This window comes from Babylonia areolata, chromosome 21 (assembly GCF_041734735.1).
Source record: "Babylonia areolata isolate BAREFJ2019XMU chromosome 21, ASM4173473v1, whole genome shotgun sequence".
NCBI classification, from domain to species: Eukaryota; Metazoa; Mollusca; class Gastropoda; order Neogastropoda; family Buccinidae; genus Babylonia; species Babylonia areolata.
In genome coordinates, this window is record NC_134896.1 from 13,845,806 (window position 1) to 13,860,534 (window position 14,729).

Below are 14,729 nucleotides of genomic sequence, written 5' to 3' on the forward strand. Positions count from 1 at the left end.
ACTTCTCCTCTCCCAAGTGGGTTCACAATTTTTTCCTCTTGTTTTTTGTATCCTGTTTTGAACGAACCCAGGCAGTCAAACCTTCTTTTGTACCCAATACACAGCAATGAAACAACTCAATCTGAATGTCCTTGGTTCAAATCCCAGAAGTGTCTCTTGGGTTCAAAGTGGAGATTTTTCCTATCTCCCAAGTCAACAAATGTGCAGACCTGCCACTGCCTTTATGCCCTTCCTGTTATCAAATGCCCACATTACCCAATGTCAGCATTCAGTGGGTCGTGGAAACACACATATTCCAACATGTACACCACCCGAAAACAAGGTATGGCTGCCTTAATGGTGGGGAGTTACAAATGGTCATACACATGAAAACCCACTCGTAAATTATCGATGTAGTAAATATGGATATGGCAGTCCCTGCACAAAGAAGAAAAAACAACTCATTTTTCAAGCGTAACCTGGCTCTCGATATATCAACTTGATACATACCACTACAATAATACATATTGTTGTATTGCTGTATTGTAATTTGCACTGTAACATTGTTCTACTGTTTGTCACAACAGAGATTTCTCTGCATGGAATTCGGGCTGCTCTCCCCCAAGGAGAGTACATCACCACAGTGCAGAGCAACAGTTTTTTTTTCCTCCCTTTTCTTTTGTCTGCAAATGTACTCCTTTTTTTCTTTAAAAAGGATATTTCTACAAAATTTCACCAGGAACAACACTTTTGCTGCCATGGGTTCTTTTACATGTGCATAAAACTTCAACAAACGGACACACACACACACACACACTCAAAGAACCCGCCTCACTTTTTGGAGCCCACCCTGGCCCGGAAGATCATCTTGAAGTCCTCTGAGAGAAGCTGCACGTCGCACTGGACGACCAGCTGGTAGTTGGACATCTTGTTGAGGCCTGCGGGGGGCTTGTTGATGCTGAACCAGGTGATGGGCTTGTGGCCCCCAGGGATGCCCTCGCAGTACTCAAACACCTGCACATTGCGCACATTGGGCGTCTGCTCCCCGGTGCTGAACGTGTGCAGTTCTAGGTTGTCTGTGGGATAATCAAAAACACAGTGTTGTCCATGGGATGATAACACAATGTGCAGTTCTAGGATGTCTGCTGGATAATCAAAAACACAATGCTGTCTATGGGATGATAACACAATGTGCAGTTCCAGGTTGTCTGTGGGATAATCAAAAACACAATGCTGTCTATGGGATGACAACACAATGTGCAGTTCTAGTTTGTCTGCAGGATAATCAAAAACACAATGTTGTCTATGGGATGATAACACAATGTGCAGTTCAAGGTTGTCTGCGGGATAATCAAAAACACAATGTTGTCCATGGGATGATAACACAATGTGCAGTTCTTGGCTGTCTGCAGGATAATCAAAAACACAATGTTGTCTATGGGTTGATAACACAATGCACAGTTCAAGGTTGTCTGAAGGATAACAAAAACACAATGTGCAGTTCTGGGCTGTCTGTGAGATGATAAGCAAAACAATGTGAAGTTCTAGGTTGTCTGTGGAATGAAAAGACAATAACACAATGTGCAGTTCTGGGTTGTCTGTCAAATAAACACAATGTCCAGCTATAGGTTGTCTGTGGTATGAACAACAACACAAGTGTCCAGTTCTAGGTTGTCTGTCAGATAAACAACACAAAGTACAGTTCTAAGTTGTCTGTGGGATAAACAAAACAAAACACACAGTTCTAGGTTGCCTGTTGAATGAAAACAAGACACTGCACAGTTCTAGGTTGTCGAGATAATAAACAACACAATGTGCACCTCTAGGTTGTCTATGGGATGATAAACAACACAATGTGCAGTTCTAGGTTGTCTATGGGATGATAAACAACACGATGTGCAGTTCTACGTTGTCTATGGGATGATAAACAACACAATGTGCAGTTCTACGTTGTCTGTGGGATAAACAACACAGTGTGCAATTCTGGGATGTCTGCAAGATAAACAATAACACAATGTGCAGCTCTCTATCTTGTCTATGGGATGATAACACAATGCGCAGCTCTCTATCTTGTCTATGGGATGATAACACAATGTGCAGCTCTCTATCTTGTCTGTGGGATGATAACACAATGTGCAGCTCTCTACCTTATCTGTGGGATGACAACACAATGTGCAGCTCTAGGCTGTCTGTGGGTTATACAGCACAATGTGCAGTCCTAGTTTGTCTCTGTGATGATAACACGACATGCAGTTCTAGGTTGTCTGTGAGATGATAATACAATGTGTAGTTCTAGGTTGTCTGTGGGATAAACAACAACACAATGCCAGCAGTTCTAGGCTGTCTGTGGGATGATAACACTGTGTGCAGTTCTAGGCTGTCTGTGGGATGATAACACTGTGTGCAGTTCTAGGCTGTCTGTGGGATGATAACACAATGTGCAGTTCTAGGCTGTCTGTGGGATGATAACACTGTGTGCAGTTCTAGGCTGTCTGTGGGATGATAACACTGTGTGCAGTTCTAGGCTGTCTGTGGGATGATAACACTGTGTGCAGTTCTAGGCTGTCTGTGGGATGATAACAGTGTGCAGTCCTAGGCTGTCTGTGGGATGATAACACTGTGTGCAGTTCTAGGCTGTCTGTGGGATGATAACACTGTGTGCAGTTCTAGGCTGTCTGTGGGATGATAACACAGTGTGCAGTTCTAGGCTGTCTGTGGGATGATAACACTGTGTGCAGTTCTAGGCTGTCTGTGGGATGATAACACTGTGTGCAGTTCTAGGCTGTCTGTGGGATGATAACACTGTGTGCAGTTCTAGGCTGTCTGTGGGATGATAACAGTGTGTGCAGTTCTAGGCTGTCTGTGGGATGATAACACTGTGTGCAGTTCTGGGCTGTCTGTGGGATGATAACACTGTGTGCAGTTCTAGGCTGTCTGTGGGATGATAACACTGTGTGCAGTTCTAGGCTGTCTGTGGGATGATAACACTGTGTGCAGTTCTAGGCTGTCTGTGGGATGGTAACACAATGTGCAGTTCTAGGCTGTCTGTGGGATGATAACAGTGTGTGCAGTTCTAGGCTGTCTGTGGGATGATAACACTGTGTGCAGTTCTGGGCTGTCTGTGGGATGATAACACTGTGTGCAGTTCTGGGCTGTCTGTGGGATGATAACACAATGTGCAGTTCTAGGCTGTCTGAGGGATGATAACACTGTGTGCAGTTCTAGGCTGTCTGTGGGATGATAACACAATGTTCAGTTCTAGGTTGTCTGTGGGATGATAACACTGTGTGCAGTTCTAGGCTGTCTGTGGGATGATAACACAATGTGCAGTTCTAGGCTGTCTGTGGGATGATAACACTGTGTGCAGTTCTAGGCTGTCTGTGGGATGATAACACTGTGTGCAGTTCTAGGCTGTCTGTGGGATGATAACACTGTGTGCAGTTCTAGGCTGTCTGTGGGATGATAACACTGTGTGCAGTTCTAGGCTGTCTGTGGGATGATAACACTGTGTGCAGTTCTAGGCTGTCTGTGGGATGATAACACTGTGTGCAGTTCTACGCTGTCTGCTGAATGAAAAACAACACAATGTGCAGTTCTGGGTTGTTTGTGATATAAATGACACAATGTGCAGTTCTAGGATGTCTATAAGATAAACAGCACAATGTGCAGTTCTGGGATATCTGAAAGATAAACAGCACAATGTGTAGTTCTTGGTTGTCTGTGATATAAACAGCACAATGTGCAGCTCAATGTTGTCTGTGGGATATCAAACAACACATTGAAATACAGTACCAAAGTGGCGTCAAAGTATGATATTTACAGTGGATTTTTATTTGACTAGTTCTGATGTCTTTTTATGGTGCACATGATCATATTACGGTTGTCTTCATAATCAAACTGTTGATTGCTCTAGCTATTTTCCATGTTGATTAATCAAGCGTTTTTAATTTAGTTTGATTTGAAGTAGTGTCCAGAACGATCCATATACACTGCATCACATCTGCTTATTCTTATAAAGGGAGGGGGGCAGGAGACAGAAGGTTTAGGGGGTGGGGAGGAATGCCTGATCTGCGAATAGACCCAACACACTGGTCAAGCCTTGAGAACCTAGCAAACACTGCATATATATATATATATAAAAAGAAACGAAAAATAGATAAAGAAAGAAAAAAGAAAAAAAGTTAGGACCATTGACTTCCCTTCCCCCCAACCCCACTCCCACAACACAGTACTGAAACTGCTGGCTTTTTTTTTTTTTTTTTACTGGCACCGCCACATCAGCATACACTATATGTCTGTGCACTGTGTATCTCATCTCTCTCCAACACTGTACACCAAACACCCTACACTTAGCCAAAACAGATCATTTGCTGCTTTTAGCTGACTGGGTTTTTTCCCCCCCATGCTTTCTAGCCTGTTTGCGATAAAGCTGCAATGGGTTGTTTGGGGGAAAACATGACATACTCCTTCTGGGAACGCACAAAAGAAATGAACAAGAACTGGCAAGTGCAACTTAGCCATTGTTGGCTAGATAGGCAACCACAAGCTTTTTGGAATTTTGTTCAGCATTAGCAATCTCGATTTATTTTTCAACAGAAACCATCTAGAACCCAGTCACTTTTTTCAGTATCTGTCCAACATAAGCTACAGAATATATTGTGTGGGAAAAAAAACCAGAAGTCAGTCCCTTTAGAATGTTTATTCAAAACAAACTTTAGGATAGATTAGGAATTAGGATATGAAATCATTACAACATGCAAATGATCCCCTGTTTCACAAACATTAAGTCTCTAAGTCTAATCAGTCTTCAGTTTGAAGATGAGAGACATGCAACAGTTGTCCCAATATGTAAATCTGATAAAACAATCAATCAACCCCACCCTACCCCCTACCCCCTAAAGTGTGAATATGAAACTAAGAATGACATCTCAAACTGTTGATTTTGTAGACCCCCAACCCCACTGCTCTCCCCCCCCCCCCCCCTGCTCTCTCTCTCCACTCCCTCCCCCCCTTCCCCTCCCCCCCCCTTCTCCTCCCTCCCCCACCACTTCAACCACTCCACCACTAGAAAGCCATCAATACACTGACAAACTTGTCCTGGAAATGAAACTTTGCACTAAGAATTAAGAAAAAAAAAAAGATCAAAAAAGCTAGCAGCACTGACCTATCATGGAGTGTGTGACAATGAAATCATATGGTTCAACGATGACTCAGACTGTAGACATAACCATTAACATCAATCAGACAGTACTGAAAATTGGCTATTACAACATATGAAATATATAGCAACAAAGGAGTGTGTGTGTGTGTGTGTGTGTGTGTGTGTGTGTGTGAGGAAGTATGCATGTGTATATATATGTGACTCTGTGCATGCCTGTTTTACATCTCTCTCTCTCTCTCTCTCTCTGTATCCACAGAGGCCTGGAGATTAAAGTTTTTGTTCTTGTTCTTGTTCACAGAGGTGAAAACAAAGAAAAGGGTGTGGACCACTGAATCAGGTTGCAACAAACAAGTTCCCGCATCACATTACAAGAAACAAAACTTGACATCCCACAAGTACCATTGACCTGATTTGTGACAGATGAATATGAAGTTGTTGGGGTTTTTTCCAATGTTTTAAACCATTCCCTGCCAAGGAAAGTAACTCCTGCTGCGCAAATTTTAAGCCTCTGCTTGTGAAAATAGGAATAAACTATAGAAAATTTTTAAAATAATTTTAAAAAATCATGAGGCTACATTTTTTGTTGTTAGTGTGCAAACCAAATGTTTTATTTGAAAGGACAGTGACAGAGCTTTCCATTGAAAGCACTTTTGAAATCATGGGATGTGCAGATTATGATTTTGAGCTGGATGAACAACAAAATATATGTCCATGAAGCACTGGGATTATATAGAACTAGGTTGAATTTGGAAAACAATACTGCTAACTGACTTATAGGCAGGAACAAGTATTCTGTTTAAAAAAAAAAAAAAAAAAAAAAAGCATTGTATGCAGGTACAAACAAAACTGTCAATCAACTCAATGTATAATATTTTGTTTAAATGATTCAGGTACACAACATGACATTCAACAAAGTGAATGTTCAGCATGCATAACTTTGTGTCGGAAATGAAGGCTGGGGATGTGGGGAATGATGGACTTGCAATTCATGTGTAACCTTTGTAAACTGATTTTGTTTTTGTTGGTCTGATTTTTTTTATTCAATGTGTGATTTCTTCTTCTTTTTTTTTCTTTTCTTTTGTGTGTGTGTGTGTGTGTGTGTGTGTGTGTGTGTGTGTGTGTGTGTGTGTGTGTGTGTGTGTGTGTGTGTGTGTGTGTTGCTGTTTGTTTCATATCTATTTGTCTCTGTTTGTTTTTTTTGTTTTGTTTTTTGTTTGTTTGCTTTTTTCTTTCTTCTTTTCCTTTCTTTGTTTCTTTCTTGTGTTAGATTTTTTTTAAATGAATAAAATGCATAAAAAAGTATAGAAATAAAACTATTTTTCCAAACAACATGGACGCTGCAGGCCATGAACAGAGAAGAAGTCAGTTAAGCTGCTGAACTGTCGTAGTGTAAAGTTCTGTGTAACAGCCACAAAAGTGATCATTACACATTTTACTAAAGACCACTTCAGTATTCATTAAGACCACTGTCATTACTGTCTCTGAGTTTTGCTGAATCAATCATCTGCACCACTGAGCAATCCACCACCACCCCCCACCCCCACCCCTAATCAATGATGACAAACTGCAGGACAACTCACTAATACCCATTCCCATTCATGACCAATTAACTCAGTAATTTGCGTTCCCATTCAGTGCAAGCTATGGCTGATTTACTTGCAATGTTGCCAGTCACATATTTGATGTCCCACCTCAGAATGCAGAGGAGGAGGATGGGGAGGGGGCAGTACCCTGTTGGTGCTGTGCATGGGGTGTGATGTCATGGCTGCCACAGTGAGTGACAGCAAAGAGCTCTTTGGTGACGCTGTGAGGCTTAACCCATTCAACCCTGCATGTGGAGTTTATTAGCCTCGCCAGACTTCCATGCATTACTGATGCTGAAAAAAATGCAGAAAATATTCTGTTTTTCCTCCAAATTACAAGTAGACATATATCTGGAAATGTCGTAAAAGTTAGTTCCCTTTCCCTATAGTTTATACACATGTAGGATTGTGAAAATTCTTTTAATGAGACAAATTCTGATGCCAGAGCAACGCTAAGACGCAGGGCTGAATGAGTTAAGGACAATTCAGCATAACACTGTGAGTGACATGCAGCTGGAGTGCTGTATACTTACTGTTACTGTATTGTACTGTATTATATTGCACTATACTGTACTCTACTGTACCAATAAACTGTATGGCACTGTACTGACTGTGCTGTACTGTTCAGCACTGCACTATGCCAGAGCTCCCCAAACCACTCTGATAGTCCAAGACCATTTCTAACAGACAAGTGGAAGTGCTCTCTCTCCACTTATCTGTTGGGCAACCATAAAAACCATTTTTTGTATCACAAAATCCTGGTCCTTGTTGGACAGACTTGAACCCTGGACTGTCGGTTCTTAGTCAGGGGCTCCATCCACCAGACCACCACTCCACATATGAACTGTTGAACAACTATGACCAACATTTAGTTACTTCAGCATCTGCGAAGTTCCCATGCAAAAAATTAGACGTGAGCCATCTTTTCTCCTTTTTTACTTCTTATTTTTTTCCCTCATTTTCTTTCTCTGCCCCTTGATTTCATACTTCATGACATGGGTCCAGGAGACCAAATGTTATATCATGCCAGCTGTAATTTAATGAACTAAGAGAGAGAGAGAGAACACATTTTAAATAGGTGAAAAATTTGACCTTTGAATCTCAGTTTATAGGTGTGGGGGCTGAGGGGTGGGGGTGTGTATGTGAGTGAGTAAGGGTGTAGATGTATGTGTGGGTGTGGATGAGTGTGTATGTGGGTGTGTGTGGCTATGTGTGTGGGAGGGATAAGGGGGTGTGTGAGTGTGTGTCAGTGTGTGAGTGAGTGAGTGAGTGAGTGAGTTAGTGTGTGTGTGTGTGTGTGTGTGTGTGTGTGTGTGTGTGTGTGTGTGTGTGTGTGAGCAAAAGCTGGCTATGACAGCATAACTTTAAAAAAAACTATTATCACATCACCCAACCGGAAAAGGCTTGATTCAATAATGGACTGCTGTTTTCCAAGTTAATTTGCACTCAGCCAATGAAGCAGAAGCACATTAACTGGTCTGTCCACACAGCCTATGTACTGTAGTCATTAGGTTTTTATTACAGAGCAAGCAAGCTACACTTGTTCCTGTTTGGTTAACTTTTCTCTTGTTGGCTTCCATACCTGATTAAATGTCACGGCTGAATGATAAGTTAGCTTTTATCTGCTACCTGTAAGCACACCCTACCACACACACATGGGCACAAACACAAGAGAAAACACACACACACACACACACACACACACACACACACACACACACAGAGTTACACCTACACATTTTCCCCCTACTCTCTCTCCCCATGTTGTCACAAGGACAGATTGAAAGACTGGGCAATGCTTAAAATCTTTATCCTTGAGTAAAAAAGTTTCTGAATCTTGAATCTTGAATCCCCCCACAGCCCCCCCCCCCCCCCCACGCCTCCCCCCCGCATCCCCCCCACACACACACACACACACATACACAGCCCCAGCCCTTCTCTCTCTCTCTCTCTCTCCTTCTCTCTCTCACCATTCTCCCTTCTTTTCACTGAGTGAAAAAGCAAGAAAACTGATGTGAAATAGTATATTGTGTTTCACTGGTGTATAATAATACTGCGAAACCTGAGCAACATAACATTGTGGTGTGAGCACTTTCTGTTTGTTCTGGTTACACTCAATGTTGAACGCCTGGCTTCAAGTCACTGTTCACCCTGCTCCTCTATTCTCCTTTCTCTTCTGCGTGTGCATGCTTGCGTGCATGTGTGTGTGTGTGTGTGTGTGTGTGCGTGTGCGTGTGAGCGTGCATGTGCATGGGTGTGTGTGTGATGTGGGGTGAGGGTATGGGGGAGTAAGTATGTGAGTGTGGGTGTGCATGTGTGTGTGTGGGTGTGCATGTGGGTGTTTTTGTTTGCATGGGCAGGCATGTGTTTGTGTCAGAGCATTTGTGTGTGTTGTTGCTCCTAAGTATAATGGTTACACACACACACACACACACACACACACATACATATACATATATATATATATATATGTATGTGTGTGTGTGTGTGTGTGTGTGTGTGTGTGTGTGTGTGTGTGTGTGTGTGTGTGCACGAGTACAGGTATGTGAAAGTGCTGAGGATGTTGTGTGTGCACATATATGTTTAATTGTGCTTCCAAGTGTTGTCCTCATACATACTGATGAGGAAGCTTGCAAACGAAATATGAGTAAAGCCAAACAGTTCCTCTGTCTGCATTATAAATAAAACAACACTGAACACACACACACACACACACACACACACACACACACACACACACACACTCAGAGATATCACTGTGTAAACTATGTTATATGAGCTAAAAGCAATATTGACAAAAATATGACAGGTCATGGACACACAAAGAAGTCTGTTGGTTTGATATCATCAAAACTGTCTGCCAAGACTAGGTTTGAACCAGCGCATTCCAAGCAGATGTCAGAGAGGAAAGACAATGAGCTGAGCACAAACATATATACTCTAGGCAAGACAGTGGTATCAGATTACTGTTTTCTGGTGGCTTTTTCACCATTGTCTTTCTTTCTCTCCTTTCTTTTTTTCTGTCTTGACAACTTTTTTAAAATACATTTTGTTGACCTGTTGTAAACAGTGGCTGATTTCTTTTCTTCTTCCTTTGTAAAGTTTGTTTTGGGGTTTGTTTGTTTTTTGTCTTGTTTTTGTTTTTTTGTTTGTTTGTTTGTTTTGTTTTTTTGTCAGAGTTAGACAGAAACTATGAAAGGCATCCGTCAGTCTCAGGAGACTATGGAGTTGGGTGGTGATTGATACAGCACTGCATGTGATACGGGAGTGATGGAATCTATATATTAAACAATACAGCACTATGCTGTACAAATGTTGTTAAATCCATATTTTATCTTGACACCCACCTAAGGCGATGTGATCAGCAGGGATTACCATCCCAGAAAAGTAGAGGGAGGGGACCTGTGTAACACTGCACTGACACCACCTGGGTTTCAGTTTCAGTTTCTAGGAGGTGTCAAACTGTGCAGACTGATCCACAGACACATGATCATATATGCCTTGGAAAACAAAAACAAAAAAAGAAAAAAGAAAAAGCAGATACCTGACTTTTACATAAGGCCCAACGCATTGCTCAGGCCTTGAGAGACACCACCAGAACAACATCACATTTAGGTGGGCAACAAAAACACCAGTTGTTTTTTTATGTTGGGAGTCCGAGTGATGCAAGTTAAGTTGAACTGCAAGTTTGGCACACTGCCGATAGAGCTATAACCAGGCACTCAGTGTACTCCGTGCCCTTCCAGCATATCTGTGCAGTGAGACGGTGTGTCTTCAATGAGTCTAAATTTGTGCAAGTGTTGATATCTTTTCTTTTTTGTTGTTGTTGCTTTTTGCCCTGCCGACCATACAGGGACATATCACGGCTGACAAACTGTAAACATTGGTCCTGTACAACATGAAGGGAAAAAAGGAACACAAATTTGGCACTTTGCTGTCAGAGGCTATCTCAGACACAAGCCTTGGGATCATTTTAAAGAACAGAGAGACCGTATTCTCACCAACAACCCCCCAGCTTTACAGCATGTGGAACCAGCACAAGTACAGTCACATTCAAACACATAAACCCAGGACACGCTTCTGACATTGAACATTCCCTCAATTTTTTATCTGAGGATAAAAATAAAACCTACCTGAACATAAACACAATCAGACATGATAAACAAAATGTTGGTGGGGTAATGATGGAAACATGTGTACATACTCAGCATCATTGCTCAAGAAAAGAAAGAGTTTGACTGCTTTACCTGTCGGAACAGTCAGTGACACAATGGTAAAAGCCTACCCACAGTCACAGAAACAAATGAATGCAAAGTTGTTGCCCAAGACCAAAAGTGGAGTGATGGCCTAGATGTAATGCGTCCGCCTAAGAAGCGAGAAAATCTGAGCGCGCTGGTTCGAATCACGGCTTAGCCGCCAATATTTTCTCCCCCTCCACTAGACCTTGAGTGGTGGTCTGGTCACTAGTCGTTCGGATGAGCCGATAAACCGAGGTCCCGGGTGCAGCATGCACTTAGCGCACGTAAAAGAATCCACAGCAACAAAAGGGTTGTTCCTGGCAAAATTCTGTAGAAAAATCCATTTCGATAGGAAAAACAAATAAAACTGCAAGCAGGAAAAAATACCAAAAAATGGGTGTCGCTGTTTTTGTGACACGCTCTCCCTGGGGAGAGCAGCCCGAATTTCACACAGAGAAATCTGTTGTGTTGAAAAGAAAGAAATACAAAATACAAAAATAAAAAATAAAAAAAGTTTCCCAATACCCCCAGAGCTGAAAGCTAATAAGATAAGAAAGATTTTGCAGAGTCTGTTATCAATCCTCGTGGTATAAATTTCAACTCAATGGTCTGCCATCTGGCCTCTTGAAAAATACATTGCTTGAACTGGTGCTGATCCAAATACCTGACATAACTGTTCATCAAATGTTTAAATGATAGTGAATTATTCATCATGAATTATTCAAACAAGGTAAATCATCAGTATTGCTCATAATGAATTATGCAATGAAAGCAGATTATCTGGAGCAAATAATTTCTTTACCATACATATTTTTATTTTATAAGGTGTGGTCAATTTGTTGTTTGGTTGTTTTTTTAAGTGTTTTTTTTATATTACTTTCTGACATTCGATTAAGGGCAAATGCCTTTCCCATTACAAATACCAAACATTACATCACATGACAAATCAGCAAGTGAATGTGCTGACGATTCATGTTCTTTTCACTGACAGGAGAATGCAACCATTCACCTCCTAGGCGGGCGGGGAAAAAAAGGTCAACATAATACTATTAAAATTTACCCAATTACTGATTAATGAACAGACTGCAAAGCTCCATAGCAGCTAAAAAATAAAAAGTAAAAAAACTACATCTGTCCCCGTGGTTGTTTTTCCCTTCTAAGCATGAATGAGCATGCGGGAAACTCAAAAAGCCCAGAAAGAGAGTGTTAGGAAGAAGGGGTCATGAAAGCAGTGACACATAAAAACACCTTTTGGACAAAGTCATTCATGCATACCACAGGTGGTGGAGAACTCACACAGGTATGGCTGAAGTTTACACATGAGCCAAACGTCAGTCCTGTCACACGTGTCTGTGTAGTGTTTCCATCATTCAAACTGAAGAGCTGTCACTAAAAGAGTGCCTCTTCTATTCAGATTTTTTTTTTTTTTTTTTTTATGATTACAATGTGCTTACAAACAATGTTTTGAATATATTGATTTTATCGATATATTTTTACTTGTGTGATATGTCTTGAGCATTACTGTATTTCAATGAAAGGTGCAATAGAAAAAAAAAGTTACCATCATTTATTTTATTATTATCATTATCAATAATATATTAATGTTGTTTTTATCATGATATATATACATATATATATAAACACAAAAACACAAACACCCCCTACCTCCACTCGACTCTACCTACTTCCATCACCATCTCCTCCCCCTTCTCCCTCCATCCGCCTCCCACACACACACATACAGTGTACAAAGTACAAAGGAGAATTGAATTTAGGAAGTAACTTCCAAGCCTCAACTCGAGTCAATCATTCACAAAAGACTAGTGCAGAACAAAACAGCTACGTGAAAAAAAAGGTGCTTCCTGCATTATGAATGTTTAGAATGAACCACAGTACTTTGCCTTTGCTCTGAAATGTAAATAATTATGAACATGCTGTGCCTGTGGGTGCAACTGCTACAGAAGAGAGCTCACCCAACAAGGTGACAAAATAAACCACACTGACTGGGAATGGAACACTGAAACACAGCAGCATTGAATACCAACAGTGATCCTTATGCTGTGTTTTGTTGGTGGTACTAGTGGTGGTGGCTTTTTTTTGTTGTAGTTGTTCATTTCTAGTCACACCAAACTTTCAATTCTGTGTGTGGGGGTGGGTGGGGGGGGGGGTAGGGGGTAGGTGTGGGCATGGGTGAGTGTGTTCGTTCATTCTTTTGTTTAGTGTCTATCCATAAATGTGTGTGTGTGTGTGTGTGTGTGTGTGTGTGTGTGTGTGACTGTGTGGGTGAGAGTGTTCATTCATTCTTTTGTTTAGCGTCTATCAATAAATGTGAGTGTGTGTGAGTGTGTGTGTGTGTGTGTGTGTGTGTGTGTGTGCTGCACACACACACACACACACACATTATGTATAAATATATTTACACATGCACGTGCATAACTTGTCATTGCTATAATTCTTTCTTGTTGCACTGGAAAGGATTCAGATACAATATATCTTGCACTACAGCTCACTCAGCACGTTTTACCACCAACAAATCAACCGGCATTTTCACTTTCTTAGCGGGTTGTCCACCGCTGGCTTCCAGCTGTGATCCTCTCCAGTTGCCGATCCACACAATCAAATCATGTACACTTCTTCTCCACAGTTTTTTGACACAGCTACATCAACATGCAACCGTACTGCAATATATGTACAATATTGTGGGGGTGACAGCTGCAATTGATTAACAGATTCCAAATGATTTCAAACTCTGTTCTGTCATGCACACACGGATGACGGATGTGAGTGTACATGTATGTGTGTGTCTGTTTCTATGTGGGAATGTGTTATCCTGTGGAAGGAGGTTTGCAAAAAAAAAAACGCAAGTGCATGCATGTGTGTGCATGTATGTATTTGTGCAATGATTTGTGAGCATGTGTGTGTACGTGTGTATGTGTGCATTTGTATATCATGTATGCACGCAAGTGTGTATGTGTGTGTGTGTGTGTGTGTGTGTGTGTGTGTGTGTGTGTGTGTGCATGACTATGTGCATGTGTGAATGTTTCTACCAGGTGTCTGAAAACACATGCTCAGACATGACTGTTTGTCAAACATCTGAGAGATTTCAACAAATTCAAACAAAAACATAAGTGATATGTTTGTTCTGTGGAGCTAGGCAGGGTTAGGTAGCTTTGGGTTGTGCTTTGTGAGTGAATGAGTCTGTGTGTGTGTGTGTGTGTGTGTGTGAGAGAGAGAGAGAGAGAGAGAGAGAGAGAGAGAGAGAGAGTGAGACTGTTCACAATGGTCACCAGGTTGCACACACAGTAATGTCAGTGTGTGAGATATATATATATATATGTGTGTGTGTGTGTGTGTGTGTGTGTATTTTGTTGTCGTTGTTTGTGTGTGTGTGTGAGTGTGTGTGTGTGTGAGTGTGTGTGTGAGCGTGCGCATACGCGCAAATATGTGCATACGTGTGTGCATGAGTGTGCATGTATGTTACTGTGTGTGTGTGTGCATGCTAGTGAGTGCGAGCATACATGCGTGCATGTGTGCTTGTGTGGTGTTTTTTTCTCAATTTTATAAGAAACTTTAATCTGTTCTGCATCCTAAAATATTCAAGTTTCAAATATCATCTTACAGATGCTCTTAGAATTACATACACATCAGTAATAAAGAATACTTTTTTTTAACAACTGTTGAAGTCATCTGTTGTTCTGTGGGATTTATCATAGGTAGCATCTTGAAGTAATTTCCTTTATTTGCATCAGTTGATGATCGTGTGCTTGT

At 41.3% G+C, this 14,729-nt stretch overlaps 1 protein-coding gene across 6 annotated transcripts in view; it reads right to left on the minus strand.

The window, feature by feature from the left end:
* Positions 1-14,729, minus strand: part of LOC143295798 (extended synaptotagmin-1-like) — an 89,870-nt gene that overhangs the window by 68,996 nt on the left and 6,145 nt on the right. For all 6 annotated transcript variants that reach the window (XM_076607423.1, XM_076607420.1, XM_076607422.1 and 3 more), the window contains exon 3: positions 815-1,055. In XM_076607423.1, the coding sequence (XP_076463538.1) occupies positions 815-1,055 (241 nt within the window). The remainder of the gene's footprint in view (positions 1-814; positions 1,056-14,729) is intronic.